Raw genomic sequence first — 16,567 nt, 5'->3', positions numbered from 1 at the left:
ACAGTGACTAATAGTCATAGCACATATTCATGGACACACATAGAAACAAAAACTCAAACTTGCCTGAAATACACTCCTTCACACACACACACACACACACACACACACACCAAACAAACAAACAAACAAACAAATGAACGAACAAAAATCCCAGAGTGACCAAGACAAATACAAAAGCAAACCACCAAAATCTCCATTGAAAAGCCCCTGCACACACAGAAAAAGGAGAGTCATACAAAATATGATTCAAGAGGCATGGACTTGTACTCAGTAGCCACAGTGCTCCAGCACTTAGCACTGAAATCTGCCCAGGCCACACTAAAATCTATACTAGAAGTAGGTGAGACTTCTGGGGTGCAGTAGAAAATAGAATCCCTCTGCCCAACCCCAGGCTTTTGCCCTTCCTTGTACCAGAGTGAAAATGAAAGTGGTCACAGGCTTCCAGAGACCTGGCCCAGTTGGAAGCAGAAGGCCCCAGCAGTGCACAGAGCCTCCCTCCACCATCTGACTAGCTCAAAGCTTCCTTAGCTTTGAGCTTCTTACCTAGCTCTTTCTCCCTCTCCCTCTGCTGGGGAGCTTGAGGTCTTCTAGGAGAGCCTCGACAAGGACAAGGGAGTTCAGGCAAGCAGATTGAGCTGGTGACTGATGCTACGTTCACATACATTTATTCAATTGACACCAATGAAGAGGGAGAGGGAGACAATTTTTTTTTCTTCCATACAGACCATCAGACGATTTCACAGAGTCTCCGCTAAGTGGAGAAGTCTAAATCAATGCACACCAGTGGACAGAGAATGCGTTGGGGGGGGGCAGCCCTCTGTACAGATATTTACACATAACTATAGGACCCCCCCCCCGCCACAGCTCTGTGCCCTTGCCCACCCAATTCCCACCTCTCCAGACCCTCTTCTCCCACCCTCTCTCATTGCCTTTAACTACAATAAATATCACAGGGCCTGGGGCAGAGGAGAAGGCCAAGAGGACCTCTAGCCCTGGATGGCTGGGCCTATGGACCACGGGAAAAGCCAAAGAGGGCTTCTTTTTAAAAAAATAAAAATAAAAAAACAGCCAAACACCAGAGATAAAACATTTTCCTCGGGGAAATGGGCTCTGCGGTTTCTTCAAGGATTGTGGAGACCCCATTTCACTTCTCTTAGCTTCCCGAGTGTGAAGAGCCTGCCTTAGGCTTGGAGGAAACCAGCTTCCTTGAAGAACAGCAAAAGGAACCAAAAAAATTTTTTTTGAAAATTTTTCTTAAGCACAAAGCAGATAACAGATGTCTTTAAATTATAATATTGGATGAGCGGGTCTCAAAGTTGAGGAAGGAATGGGGCGGTGGGTTTTTCAAGCCATGGGTGATTCTGGCGCGATCCGACAACCGACAGGCTTATCTCTGCCAAAGCATTCTCTGACTGTGAAAGGCGCAAAGGCAAGACACAGAGAAGGTTCCTGCTCTCCTTTTTGATGCTTTATGAACAGAAAAGCGGTCTCCGCTTTAAACCTATTGCGTAGACCAGGGAAGCCAGGGAGCCCGCTTCGTCCCAACTGCCAGTGACATTCTGAGCTTGCAGCTTGAAGTGCCCGATCACGCGCGACGGCCTAGGTCTGGAGACTCTTCATAAATAGACTCCCTGAATTCCGCTGGGACCGGCCGAGCTCCCCAGAGAGGTTAAGGAGTGAGGGCCTAACTGGCCCGAGCCCGGTGCGGTCAAAAGTGGCAGCCACTGAGGCCCGCGACTTTGCTGGCAAACGAGGGCCCTGAAGACAGGAGTGAGTCCCCTGGGTGCGAGAGGCGGATATGGCCAGCCACCGGAGTCAGGGCCGGGGCAGTCAGCATGGCCAAGACTTGGGCTTGACCCCCAGGACCTGCGGCTGCTGCGAATGGCGATCCTGGAGAACCGTCGCCGCTGCCCGGGGGTGCGGCCCCGCCACCACCGTGGCCCATGATGTGGTCTATAGAAAAGGAAGGCCTCTGGCCTGTCCCCGCGCCCCCGCCACCCGCACCACCGCCGGCGTCCGTCTTGAGGCCCTGACGCAGGAGTGCAGTGGACAGGCTAGCCGCTGTGCCAGCTGCGGGGGGACTCAAGGACGCGGGGTAGAAAGCCTTGGCGCAACCCAGCTCTGCGCCTAGGAAGGCAGGCAGCCCTGCGGGGCTTGGGCCAGATCCCGGGGCAGGCGCAGGGGCCGGCGCCGAGGCCGCACTTGCGAAGACCGAGGCCGTCGGAGGTCCGGGTGGAGGCGCCGCGGCGCGGCCCGGGGGAACTGACAGCTGGCAAGGCGCTGTGGCGGCGAAGGCGAAGGCGTGCGGGTGTGGATGCGGGTGTGGGGCTGGGCCCGGTGGAGGTGCACCGTAGGCCGGGAGCGCCAGCCCGTAGCCATAGCCGTAAGCGCCGTAAGCGGCGAAGCCCGAGAGGAAGGCGCCAGGGTCCCCGGCCGCGGCAGCCCCGCCACGCAACAGCAGCTCCGGGTGAGGATGCGGGTGTGGATGCGGTGGCGGCAGAGGCTGCCGCTTGAAGCGCTTGCGGCGCCGCAGGAAACTGCCGTTGTCGAACATGTCGGCCGACTCCGGGTCGAGCGTCCAGTAGTTGCCCTTGCCCGGGTTGCCCGGCTCGCGGGGGATCTTAACGAAGCAGTCGTTGAGGGAGAGGTTGTGGCGAATGCTATTCTGCCAGGCAGGGAACTTCTCCCGGTAGTAGGGGAAGCGGCCGCTGATGAACTCGCAGATCTCGCTCAGCGTCAGGCGCTTCTTGGGGCTCTGCAGGATGGCCATGGTGATGAGCGCGATGTACGAATAAGGTGGTTTCACCAGAGGGCTCCGTGTCGCCGCGCCCCCCGACGGCGGCCCGGGTCCCGGCCCCGGCCCCGGCCCCGTTGCGCCTCGGGCTGCCTGCACGCCGGGCCCCGGGCTTCCCGCTGCGGCCGCCGCCCCCCGGGGCGCTAGAGCGCGGGGCTCGCAGTCAGAGCAACCTCCCGACTCTTCCTCGTCCTCAGCCACGTCCGCCTCGGCTTCCTCCGGGGGAGGCTCGTGGCCGTGAGGGAGCACGTCCCGAGGGGCGCGGGGCCCGGAGCGGGCTGTGAGCTCCCCCCCACCGCTGCCGCCGCCCACCACGTCTATGTCTGCGTCGGGCTCGGACAGCGCGGCCGGGGAGCTCTCGGAGGACATGATCTCGCAACAGCAGCTGCCCAGGGTCATGGTGCCGCCGCCGCCGCCTCCTCCGCCGCTCTCCGGCTCCGCTCGGCCCGCGGCTCCGGCTCCGCCGTGCTGCCTCTCCGACCAGTGTGTTTTGCGCGCGGGCGGGGAGGGGGCGGAGGACAGGGAGGGGATGTCCCCTAGCTCCTCAGCGCCCCCTGGTGTTGAGACTCTAGGACTTTCACCCTGCAGAGCGCACCCAACCGGTGCTGCCCCGGGACTCGAAAACCAGGCACCGGAGAAGAGCAGTAAAGCAGCCCGTTACTCGGTCGAATCTGGGCTTCTGGGCCCCTAGACACATAAGTGGGGCTTCGGGAGATTAGTCCCTCCCGCCTGGTGGCAGCCTAAGGCGGAAGAACTGTGGGCCCGGGGCGGAGCTCCCTGGGCAGGGTGGGGCGGGGAAGGAAGGGGGCGGGCAGAGGTCCTCTGCTCCCGGGCCCGGCGGGAACAAACTGCCGCGGTGGCGGGAGCTAGGCTCGCTTGGCTGGAGGCGGGTCATCCTTCTTCTCGCAGCTCCCGCAACCCCGTGGCTCCCTGGAGCCACCACCACCTTCAGTGCGCCCAGTTACTGGAAGTTAAAGCTCATGCCGGCGCAGCTGCATCTGGTGGTGGCAGTGGCTACAAACCTCCTTTCCTCATCTCCCCAAGGCGGCGCCCCGGCCACCCGGGCCGAAGCGCGGATGGATCGCCAGTGAGCCGAGATGGCCAGACCGACGCCGCGGACAAGGACCTACTGGAGGCTAAGGGAGTTCTGGACGACAAGTGAGGAGAGTGATCCAGAGGAACAAACTCGGGCGCCAGTAGATCCTACTCAGAGAGGTGAGAAATGTCTGCGGTGGTCCTCTCCTTCCCCTCCAAGGCCCCTGCCCTGCCACTGTCCCCAGGAAGACCGTCTGCTCTCACTCCTCTTAGTGATTCGTCTCCGCATTCGCCGCATTCTCTGCACACCCACAGGTCCCTTAGCTTGGGTTTGCAGGATTGATTTTTTTTTTTTTTTTTTGTCTCAGCATCTTAATCTTTGTAATTGTCTCTCTTGACCCCCGTGCATATCCTGCGGAAACTGAGTTATCCTGGATGTTTGTTCCTAAGTGTAACAATCCCGCTCTTAATTTCCGGATTTAGAGAGTCTTACAACAGAACTCTCACGGAGACGTCCCCCGAAGAAACTTAACCTCAACCCTGGGCCAGTGTTGCCTTTTTATCTGGGGACTTTCTCCACAGAAGGTTGGTCCAGTATGCTTTTTCTGCTAGCCAGATTTTTGCCCATCTTAATCCCTCTTCCCTATTCTTCCTCTAGGACCCAGAAACAAGTTGCTCAGGTTTATACTGAGCCCATTTCAACCTCTTGGGGCTGGAAGGGATTGGGAGAAGGTAAGAACTGGACAGAGGCTGACTGTTACCTCAACAGCGCCTCACAGTGGCCAAGGCTCCAGCATAGGGGGCCTCAAAACCTGCTGTGCACCATAGTCCCAGCGCTCTGTGACCCTCCTTAGGTAACTTCCTTTCAGGGTCCTACTTTCCTGGTGTGCACCGCAGGATTAAGAGCAGAGCCGGGGGACTTAAACTGAAGGGATCCCAATTTTGGTTTCACCAATTTCCAGCTGTCTCACCTGGCTAATTTTAACCTTTTTGCCTGACTCTTCCTCTATTTAAAACACCTACCTCAAGCCTGACATGATGGTAAGCCCTTACATAAGTAACTTCAGCATTCAGAATGCTGAGGCAAGAGGTTTGCTTCAAGTTCTAGGCCAGTCTGAGCTACAGATGAGACCCTGACTCAGAATCAAGTAAGTAAATAAAGTAAGATGAATTTACCATGTGACCAATACGTAAAGGTAGCCATCGCAGGCCACTGATTGCGTAGACTCTAGGTGCCCTATTCTCTGGGAGGGAAGGTGGTCAGGGAAAATGTGGTCTCCCACCTTGTAGTACCATCTACAGTAACATCTCTAAACCATGTGCTGAAATGTGTGTGTGTGTGTGTGTGTGTGTGTGTGCGCGCACACACACACACACACACACATGCATGCACGCATGGAGGGTGTGTGGAGGATAAACTGGGAGTAAGGCTGTGAGGAGTAAATTTGCTGAATGTAAGAAAAATACGTGTAAGGATGGGTGAACCCCTTTATCTAACTGCAACCTTCATTGATGAAGGCAGGGATTCTCCAAGCCCCCTCTGGAACCTCTGAACAAGGGGATCACTTAGTGTGCTGGGTCTGCATAAACCAAGTATCCCTGGGGAAAGGAATAGGCCCAGCACTCAAAACAGGGACAGTAAATTGAACAGACTAGTGGCCCTGGAAGTGGAATGTTCTGGCAACAACTTGCATACTTCGTTTGCTTTGCTTAATGGAGTACCCCTCTCCCATGAGATTCCACTCAGATACTCCACACCACCAACCACATCCTTACTCCTCCCCAGCTCGTCTCTGCCAGCATCCCAATAAGTAAAGAGAAAACTAGCATTGGGCATCATCTAATCTGTTTCACCTTGACTTCGAAATTGGCAAACCCATGAATAATCTTTTACTTTTCCAGTGCCCTCCTGATATTTCAGACTCCAGCTACATGTTCAGCTTCAGGGTAGGGCTGGCTAAAGCATTTGTTTCTCAGATCTCCTTTAGGGCTACCAGCTCTTGCTGCCAGCCGCTACACTCTTGTCCTGCCACCCATTCACTGAGACTGAAACTCTAGCTGGGAAAAGCTGTCTAAGAACCCCCAGCTTCTATTCTTCAGTGCAGTCGTGGGGCACCTCCTTAAAGAATCATCCAAACTTAGCACTAACAAGAATGGAAAGAAAGGGCCAGGGCAGGATATTGCTTGCCAGATTTTTGAGGTGCTCTACCTTATAGCCCACCCACCCCAGAAATCTTCTCTTTATCCAAATAATTGCTTTCCAGGACCCACCTTGCCTAGGGGCAGGTGGTCTTTGGTTAAGCCCCAGAAGCCTCCATCTGTCTCACTGCTTAGCCACCCAGATTGAGCAGCCTGGAACAATTGAGAGTAGAACATACTCCTGAGGAGATGGTGTGTCTGTTGCAGGATCTTTCATTACAAAATGTTTTTTATAACTGGCCAGGAGTTGTGTTCATTGCGAAGTATATGTGGTTCCCACTGGCTTCTAAACCATCTACCTCTCCAGCTTCTCTTAAGAGCCCCATGGAGAAGCCATTTTGTGGATCTGGAAAAGAAAAGCCCTCCTGAGATAGTATGGATATAATTAAGTCAGTGGCGAAACTGCTAAAGTTGAGCTGCTGACGGGCAAGTTTGTCTCTAGACTCCGTAGAACATAGTCTGCAGTCTTAAGAGTTTGGAGCTTGAAGATCAAGCACCCTGGCCCGCTCCAGGCACTACTAGCCTGTGAAAAGAGGCAGGAACTAAACAGGGTGTACCATGTCCATGCTCTTTTACAATTACAATTACAACCGGCTAACCTTGGGGAAAGCTGCAGAGCCTATGTTAGCCCCCTCCCTCTCTCCAAGAGACTACAGCCCCGTTTTGAGATCTAAAAAACAGCAGCTACAACTCCCATCTCTAAACCTGCTTTGGAATCTAAGTTTCTCTTAACTGAATTTGGAGGCAGAGACTCAAGATCCTGTCCCGCAAAGATGGACTTAAGATGGCCGGGACCCTAGACACAGAGATGAAAGATAGCTGAGATTCCAGTGAGTGCATCATGATTTCAGCAGCCCAACCCCAGCCGCCGCTGCTCTATCCCACAGCTAGGACGAAACCCTTTTCCTCTGGTTCCACCACTCCTGGCCAAGGACCCCTCCATCCACAGACAAAGTAGTGGGAGGTTTGCTTACAGCGGCGGCGGTTGGGACCAGAATAAGCTACGGATCCCGAATCGCGGTCGGTCGGTCGTGGGAAGAGGGTTGCAAGCTCAAGAGAGGGTAAAAACAGCACCACCCCCAAACCGCGGAGCGAAGGCGCCTGCTTAACGTATCCGAAGAGCTCAGAAGAGCTCAAACCGAAGAGCTCAAAGCGACTGGATTAGGCCAAACTTTTCAAGAAAGCTGAGGTTCGGCAGAGCCAATAAGTGGGGGACAATTGCAGGTGTGCTTGAAATGTGTGCTCCAATTCTACACTTTCCCTGGTGGGTTCTATGGGCCCTAGGTCCGAGGGTCTGTTTGTTTGTCTTAGTATGTATCTTTTCCCTCGTTTAACTTGCTCATCGTGGTCAAGAATGCCACAGAGTGGCAGACCTCTTACAGATTTCCACTACCGATCTCACTTGATGTTCACTGGGTCCCGGTGACCTGAAACTTCCCTGGAATGCTGGCTGTTCAAATCTACTGGAGCAGGGACCTGGTGTGGGACTTGCAGCTTGACCTCAAAGGGAAAGGCTGTGTGCTAGCGTGCAGATCCGGAAGAGAGATGAAAGTCGGGAGACAGAAGAGTGCGGAGAGATGCTGCCATAGAACCTGGTGGGCACGGGCCGCGACCTCCTTCATACCAATCTCACATTGCGTCTAGAACAGAGGCACTCTGGGAATGGACCGCTCTTCTAGTACCCTAAATTGGGGTAGGGCAGAAGGGAACTGTGCCTAGTCTTAAGGACTAAGTTCCCCAGTGCATTGTTACATTTCACTTTTCCAAATGATTGGTGAAGTAGTAGATCCTCGAATGGGCAAAGAAATGCTGCAGAACGCCCAGGCTGGTGGAGTACATGCGGAGCCGAGGAAGCTGAATGAGGGACCAGCCAGAGCCCTGGCCTAGCTGCTCAGAGGCAATGGGTGGATTCCTGGAGAACAGCGACCTCTGGAGGACCGTCGCATCCACGAAAAGCCAGGAACAACACACTTGGTTGAGTCTAAACTGCCATCTTCCCACCCCACACTGCTTTGGCACTCATCTAGAAACGTAAGCCTCCACTCTTCTCTTTTCGCTCATCTTGGCTGCCTTTCCCTCTGAAACCTCCTCAGAGAAGCCTTCCCAAGTCAAGCCCGTCCTCCCTCTTTCTGCTCTGAGCTTCTCAAAACCTAACTAGACAACTCCTGCTCTGCTCACGACTATGGAATACACCTGCTTTCTGCCCCACCGGTTAATCCACATCCACCCTTTGTGAACCATGCTAGGGGTGTATGTGTGTTGGTGTTGGTGTTGGTGTTGGTGTTGTTTGGGTTCTCTCTCTCCCCTCCCTCCCTTCCATCCTCCTTCCCTCCCTCCTGTCTTTATAAGGGAAGATTGAGGTCTAAAACTGTACAGCGACTTTTCCTTTCTTTTTTGAATCGTTAATGTGTTTATTATTGTGAGGTCACATGTACTTACTAAAGAAAAAGAGAGTGCTAAAAAATAATCCCATATGCTCCCAAAGTGATGTGTTTTTTCAGAGGTGAAGAGAGCAGCTAACTTTATTTCTCTGTGGGTGGAAAACCCCATGGTAAGCTGGATTCTAAGGACCTGTATCCACAGTGCATTTAGAGATTAATAACGTTCAGCATCCTCAGCAACGTTGATGGGTCCTTCTCTAGCCGTCTGTGACAGAATGTGTCATGCTCTGAATTTCCCTATGGACTATAGATTTTTCAAAGCTCATTTCTCACGTGGGGAAATGGAAACACAGAGATGAATGCATTTCCTGAGAGTCACACAGCAGATATGCAGTAGAAGTGGGAACTGGAAATGTAATACCACATTTCCCAGGGCAGTATTCTCGTTGTCTCCCCTGAAGGAAAAGCATGTAATGTGTGGAAGGGGTCATTCTGATGGGGAATTGGAAAGGGGGTTTTGGGCTCAGGAAAGAGGAAATAAAGAGGGAACTGGAGAGGGGGCTCACTGCTCCAGAATGGGACCATAAGGAGAACAGACAAGGAAGTTATGCTGTGTCTCAGTGTCTACTGTGGTGGGTGTGAGCTCCCCATCACTGAAGAAGAGACTAGACAGTCCCTGAATAAGTGTCTTAGTGGCCTCCAGGCAAAGCAGGAAGGGCTTGAATCATTGAATCACACTCCTCCTATAACTCTCAGATAACAATCTCTAAGGTCTCCATTTTCTTGCTTGTAAAATAGAAAGCTGGGTTTTGGACTAGGACCAAAGAAATTTCTAGCTAGTCATCTCAGAGACTCCTGAGAAGTTTGAAAAACTCTGTACATGGTCAGTCAAGAAGGGTCCTTCTGAGAAATAAAAAGAAGTAGTTATCCAAAGACCAAGTATATAGGAGTGTGATCTCCTAGCAGGAGATGAGTGGAAATTTACTTCTATTTCCTGCTTATGTGCCTGCACATGGGTGTGAAGTACATGCAAGGTCTCCTTGTGGCACTGATTGAAAGGGCTAGAAACAATATAAATGCCCATCAGTGAGAAGATGGGGGTGTGGAGTAAACAAATGACTACAGTCCCTAGAACAGAAGAGTGTGAAGTGTACAACAGAATAAGGAAGCCCATGCTTTAGTCTCAAAGGAGCTCCAAGATACATTGTTTCGTGAAAGGGATTATGGGACTGTAGTAACATTTGAATCTCCAATTGTGGTAGGTTTTGCTTGCTTGTTTGTTTCATTTTTAAGACAGGATCTTTCTATGTGGTCCTAACTGTCTTATAGCTTGCTATGTAGATCAGGCTAGCCTCACAAAGATCCACTTGCTTCTGCATCTGGGGTGCTGAGATTAAAGGCATATGCCATCAACCCTAGCTGTGGTGGATTTTGTTTCCTTTGAGGATGATACATATGTGCATTGGTTTGTGTGTATAAAAAAATACCTGGCAAGCACTCTCCCCACCGAGCATCTCCCTAGCCTCAAGGAAGACTTTCCATGGGATGCCTTTTAAAGGCACATGAATATATTACATATCTGGCAACAAAATAAAACAATTTAAAGGGGATAATTGGATCATGTTAATAAATGAGGCTTATGTGCAGAGCATAAGAATAATAAATCCATGAGTGAGTGCTGGACATTTTCCATGCGACTTCAACCTGACAATATAGTTGGTTGACTGTGTGTCTTGAAGACAGCACATTGATAGCTAGGTCTAGTGGGTGACAGTGACTGTCCAATGACATCAGGAAGGGAAACAGGCATTTCTAGACTGGAAATCTTCTGTTTCCTTCCTGTTCTGTTCCTTTCCCTCTGTCTTTAGCTCTTTCTTCTCTTGGTCTCAACTACATTGAAAGTTGTCTCTCTTTTTTTCCATTCAATTTTCTAGGCTAAAGATTCCAATGGATGGAGGAAGAGAAGGCTTCATAGGAACCAGAACAGCTGTCAGCTGCAGAGCCAAGCTTCTCCAGGAAGCCTTAGTCATCCGAGTCCCTCCCATCTCAGAAATGGTGACTGCTCATGGGGGGGGGGCTGCTTTCCTCAAGTAGGACCCAGGCATTTTTCCCTTTATTCTCCTCAACCCTTGAAGAAGAGAGGTAGCCCAGGCCAAAGCCTTAACATGCCCCCCTCAGGCTGCCTCATGAGAAAGACAGTAGAGCAGAAAAGACAGGAGCCATGTTTTTTAGGAGTTGGTTCTCTCTTTCTAACACAAGGATCCCAGGGATTGAATTCAGGTCATCAGATTTGGTGGCAAGTGCTTTTACCAGTGAGCTCTATCATCAGCCCCTATTTTGTTTGATATAGGTCAGAAAACACTCACCTGCCAGTTACAGAGGTCATCATGCCATGGCAGAAAGAACTAGATACATTCTCCCTGTTTTTATAGGAGGTTTAGGCTAAGGCCAAGGTAGAGTCTTGTGACCAGGTTTCCTCACAGCTTCCCCATTGTATAAAGCACATTGTATGACTGTCTTCCAAAGTCTGTAAGTTGAAATGCTATTTGATTTGTCTCTGAGGTCTCATTGTGGAGGAGTACAGGGCCTGGCTCAATCTAAGAGTTTAGGGAAATTAAGAATTGCTATGAAATCCATAGAAAGGGAAAGGCTTTTGGCTGGGGATTAGGCCTGGGACTAGACCTCATGTCTTCTGCCTCAGCCTCACACCTGTTGCTCAGTTTTCCTCTTACAGTGTAAGGCATCTCTCTACACCTAAAACTACACTTCCCAACCTCCTTCCTCCTTCCTTTACAGTGGGGCAGCTGCCAGGCACTGCCGAGAGGAAGTAGAGAGGAAATTGGAGATCTGGGAGGGATTCTCAGAGAACGTGGGAACTACGGCCAACTTCCTATTCCATACCAAACAAGTGGGTTTCTGACTGGAACAAGGACCTGGTCCTCCCCAGGCTAGTATGTCATCCAAGAGAATCCTGGCTTCACTCCAATGATTTCCCCATTGGATTCCCTTCATTTGCTTCAAATAAGTGCATACAGCATGGCCAAAAGGTGGCACTGTTGTCCCCACAGAGTTGGGGAAGAGGAAAGAGACAATCAGAGGAGGCAACCTAGACAGAGGGGAGAGGAAATTGAAAATGAGTCAAGAAAAGAGAAATCTAAAACCTGTCACTTGGCTTGAAATGACACCTTCCAATATCCAAACTGGGGCTGGGTACCAGGGTGAGGACTCTGGGTGAACCAAGCTTGTTATTGGTGGCTGGGGCCTTCCATCCAAACTTTCACGTCCACTCAGTTCTTTCTTGGAGGCAGGAGATTGGCTTTGAAGTTAAGCAGACCTGGAGCCAAGTCTTGAACCTGCCAGTCACTATGTAGCTTGATCTGGGTAAATGAATTAACTTCTAGAAATTTCAATTGCATATTTTGTAAATGGTATGATTTATAGCACTTATAAAAGGAAGCTAGAGGCTGGAGAGATGGCTCGCTGGGTAAAAGCATTTCCTGATCTTCTGCAGAACCTGGTTTTGATTCCCAGAACCCTCACAAACACCTTGTATCTCTGGCTCCACTCAACTCTTTGGGCATCCGCACTCATATTCTCTCTCTCTCTCTCTCTCTCTCTCTCTCTCACACACACACACACACACACACACACACACACACACTAAAAATAAAATGAAAACTAAAGAAAAGAAAATAAAAGGAGAGAAATAATTCGAATTGAATTTTCTGGTATTTTTGTTGTGGGCATTTTGTATCTTTTATATGCGACCATATCTTTGGGTTTATCTGATTTTTTGTTAGAAATTTTGTTTTGCCGGGCAGTGGTGGCGCATGCCTTTAATCCCAGCACTTGGGAGGCAGAGGCAGGTAGATTTCTGAGTTCAAGGCCAGCCTGGTCTACAGAGTGAGTTCCAGGACAGCCAGAGCTATACAGAGAAACCCTGTCTTGAAAACAAACAACAAACAAACAAAAAACAAAAAAGATGTTTTGTTCCCTTTTCTCCTCTCTCTCTCCCTCTCCCTCTCCCTTCTCCTCTCTCACTGAGACAGGATTTCTCTGTATAGCTTTGGCTGGCCTAAGACTCACTATGTAAACCAAGCTAGCCTTGAACTCATAGAGCTCCACCTGTCTTTGATGGGATTAAAGGCATGTGCCACCTCACCCAACTTTATTAGGCTTTCATAATCTCATAAAGTAGACTGAATTGGAATAGCATCTGTTTCTTCTGTATTTTGGAACGATTTATATCTCTAGAAAATAGTTTTTAAGATTTATTTGTTTGTTTGTTTGTTTGTTTATATGTGTGCTATGTCTTCTTGTACACCCCCATGTTAGAAGACAACATCAGGTCAATTACAGATGGTTGTGAGCTCAGGACCTCTGGAAGAGCAAGCAGTGCTCTTAACCACTGAGCCATCTCTACAGCCCTGAAATGGTTTTCTTGATAGTTTGCATTTACGGGTAACCAGCCTAGGTGCCCTCGGTGGGAGCAGTTGAGGAACTGACTTGGAAGGGTCTTTTTCTTCTGTGCTCATAGATCTACAGAGCCTAGCACCCACACACACACACAATTCAGTCACTCTAGACCTTAGTCATTGGTTGGTTCTTTCTGTGACTTTGTACATCTGCTTTTCTCCTCCTCCGAGAAACATTGTTTTCTGCAATATCCCTTTAAGTGGTCTCCCTGATTCATCTCAGGTCTCCTTGAACACCATTTACATAGCTTGTGACTACAAAGATTCTTCTGAGCACAAGTTTGATAACATCTCACAGATTTAAAAGTCTGTATTTTTAAATGTATGGTTTTCAATTTTTATATTTATAAGCAGTCTGTGATATTAACTCTCTTCTAGCCTAAGAATTATTTATTTAAATAGTTTCCGTTGCATTTTCATTTAAAAGTATAATATATTAACCCCTGTATCTTGCAAAATCCTCCCCGTCCCTATACTATTAGCATCTCTCAGAGAGATACTTCACATGAACTTATATAACCCAGTCACACCAATAAAAGGCTCTCCATTTTGTTCATTATTCTTTCCTAGGTACATCCAAGTTACATAATGTTGGCTTTCTTCTTGAGCTGGATCTACAGGCCCTCAAACTAGCTTAGCACCTTCCTAAAGTCCAAAGCCACCCTTCCCCACATCCCATGTCCTATGTCAGGAGTCATCTCTGTTTGAATACCTTTCCTCCAAGCTCCTTCTCAAATGAACGACATGGGTCAGTGTGTAAGGGGCTTACCACACGAACCTGATGACCTGCCTGATCCCCAGAACCTAATATGGAAGGAGAAATTGACTTCCAAAAAAATCTTCCTCTGATGTACACATGCATGCCAAGGCTTATGCACATATTCATGGTACACACACAAGAGCACACATATCACACACACAAAATAATCATAATAATTATTATTATTATTATTGGTATCAGGAACACCACTCACAGGAGACAGGGACACACCCACATGTTGCCATGGCAATCACCATACATTCCCAGAATCCACTTAGCTCACCTCCCACCTTTACCTGCAAGCTATTAGTCACAACCCAAATAAAAGGCAGACCCTTCTGAGTTCTGCTCTCTCTGTTTCCCCTTTGTCTTTGTTGCTACCTTTGCCCCCTTCCCCACAATAAACCTCCCATGTGGAACTGTATTGGCCTGGTGTGGTCTGTCCAAATGCAAGCTGCAATTCTAACACAGCAATAATAGTAGGAATAGTAATAATAACAACAAAGAATTCTCTGGATAGAGAGCTGGCATAGCAGTTAAGAGCACTGACTGCTCTTCCAGAGGTCCTGAGTTCAATTCCCAACAGCCACATGGTGGCTCACAACCATCTGTAATAGGATCCAATGCCCTCCTCTAGTGTGTCTGAAGACATTGACAGTTAACTCAAATATATAAAATAAATAAATCGTTTTTAAAAAAATATATAATTCTCAATAGTTCATCTTCTTAGCCAAACACTTACTCGTGTGCTGTGACACCTTCCCAGCTTGCCAGGAGGTAACATATACTAAATTGAGAAAGCTCCTCCCATTCTCTCTTTCCCTATGCCCTCCCGCAATGAAAGTCTACAGAAACAAAGCTTTGACTCAACTATTTCACTGTCAAAGTGCATATTTAGCTTCTCATGTTAAAATAATCATCTTAATTTCAGATGTGTAGTTTCCAAAACAATTTATCTCTACTGGAACAAGGAAATAAACAAAAGAAAAAGGAAGATATAGAATCCAGGAAGCAGAAGGCGTAACACAGGACCGAGATGAAGGGATGGTGAGAGAAATTCCAGAGTGACATCTGTACAGCAGACGTGGAGAACCACCAGACCAGACTGGAGCCAGAGGACAGAGAAAGCTGGGAGAGCTGTCCCCAGGAGGCAGACATGCAGCAAAAACAGTGCTGAATTTCCTTATACATTTGCTCTTTTGAAAAATTGTACTGTTGGAAAGAGAGGGAAATTTTAGCAGTAGATAGAAGCTGAGCAAATGAAAGCAAAAAGACATAGTTAGGGACAGGAAAAATTTTAAAATGGAACACACAAAAGTCAGGAGCACTGTATACTCATGATTTATCAGATAATAAAATGCATACAGTATACAAAGTAATAATGTAAATGTTATTATAAAAACGAATTTAACCTAAAGTTAGTGATTTTGGGTGGCAATGGGAAGAGGAGAAGATTTCAGAGGTAAATAATCAGGTGCCATGGTAGACAGTTAATCATTAGAGCTGAGGGTGCAGTTTTGTTTTTGGTTTTTGGGGTTTGTTTTTTTTTTTAGTGACAGAGCACTTGATTGGCATGTTCATGGCATGGGTTTGATCTCCAGCATTGCAAAGCAAAGCAAAAGAAAGAAAGAAAGAAAGAAAGAAAGAAAGAAAGAAAGAAAGAAAGAAAGAAAGAAAGAAAGAAAGAAAGAAAGAAAGAAAGGGAGAGAGAAAGGGAGAGAGAAAGAAAAAGAAAGAGAGAGAGAGAAAGAGAGAGAAAGAAAAAAGACAAAAACACCTCACCCACTACTGTTTCATGAGAGAAGAATATAAACATGGAAATATATTCCAAAATAAGCAAATGAGAACTGTACTTGGAGAACTGCATAGGAGCTGATGCTTGCAGATGCAGAACTCCGAGGAGCAGTGCAAGGTATCAATCATGAGCTTTTGATTGCTATTTGACTAGTAACATGGACTTATTTCAATTGAACAAAAACTTAAAGAACTTCACATGTAGCTTAGCTGTACAGTGTTTGACTAGGATGGGCAGTCCCTAGTACCAACAAAATAAACATTAAAATGTGCCTTCAGATTAAAATGACTTTTGATTTTCTTTCTTCCTTTCTTTTTTAAATATTTTTGAGGGCTGAAGAGATGGCTCAGTAGTTGGGAGCACTGACTGCTCATCAGAGGTCTTGAGTTCAATTCCCAGAAACCACATGGTGACTCACAGCCATCTGTAATGGGATCAGATGCCTTCTTCTGGTGTGTCTGAAGACAGAGACAGTGTACTCATATAAAATAAATAAATAAATAAATAAATAAATAAATAAATAAATAAATAAATTTTAATTTTTATATGTGTGCATGTATATAAGCATACCACTTGCATTTCTTGTGCCAAAAAAAAAAAAAGTTAGAATAGGACATCAGATCCCTGGAATTGAAGTAGAGACAACTGTGTAACACATGAATGCTGGGAACAGAATCCAGGTCCTGTCCAAGAGCAGAGTGTTCATGATTGGTGAGCCATTTCTCTAGCTCCAACTTCTAATGGTTTTTCTTTTAACTTACCTGTATGAGTGTTTTGCCTGTATGCATGTCTGTGTACCATGTACATGCCTGGTACCCAACGAAGCCAGAAGAGGGCATCAGATGCCCTTTGAACTGAACTTAAAGACAGTTGTGAGCCACCACATTGGTGCTTAGAATTGGACCTGAATTTTCTGGAAAGACAGTCAGTGCTCTTAGTCATTAAGCCATCTCTCCAGGTCCATCTACCTTATTCAGACAAGGTTTCTCAGTAAAAACATAGCTCCAGTTTCTACTAGACTGATTGAACAGTGAGGCCACAGGATCTACCTGTCTGCCTCATAGTGCTGGGGTGACACATATAAGCCAACCAAATGCTGGTGATCACAGCTCAGGTCCACATGCTTGC

The 16,567-nt window shown here is 48.1% G+C and overlaps 1 protein-coding gene and 1 long non-coding RNA gene across 2 annotated transcripts; one reads left to right on the top strand and one right to left on the bottom strand.

Moving 5' to 3' along the window:
- Positions 1–1,679: 1,679 nt before the first annotated feature.
- Positions 1,680–3,193, bottom strand: Foxd2 (forkhead box D2). The gene has a single exon (XM_021161522.2). The coding sequence runs from the start codon at positions 3,191–3,193 to the stop codon at positions 1,709–1,711; it is 1,485 nt and encodes a 494-aa protein (XP_021017181.1). The 3' UTR covers positions 1,680–1,708.
- Positions 3,194–3,683: 490 nt separating this feature from the next.
- On the top strand, positions 3,684–14,959 carry LOC147004231 (uncharacterized). The gene is made up of 3 exons (XR_015047232.1): positions 3,684–4,009; positions 10,344–10,464; positions 14,576–14,959. It is a non-coding gene; the product is annotated as an uncharacterized LOC147004231 (long non-coding RNA).
- The last annotated feature ends 1,608 nt before the right edge of the window (positions 14,960–16,567 follow it).

Source organism: Mus caroli, unplaced genomic scaffold (assembly GCF_978045245.1).
Source record: "Mus caroli unplaced genomic scaffold, Mus_caroli_1 scaffold_6, whole genome shotgun sequence".
Taxonomy (NCBI): domain Eukaryota; kingdom Metazoa; phylum Chordata; class Mammalia; order Rodentia; family Muridae; genus Mus; species Mus caroli.
Note: the sequence above shows the minus strand (reverse complement) of the source record. Positions and strands in the feature narration are given on the sequence as shown.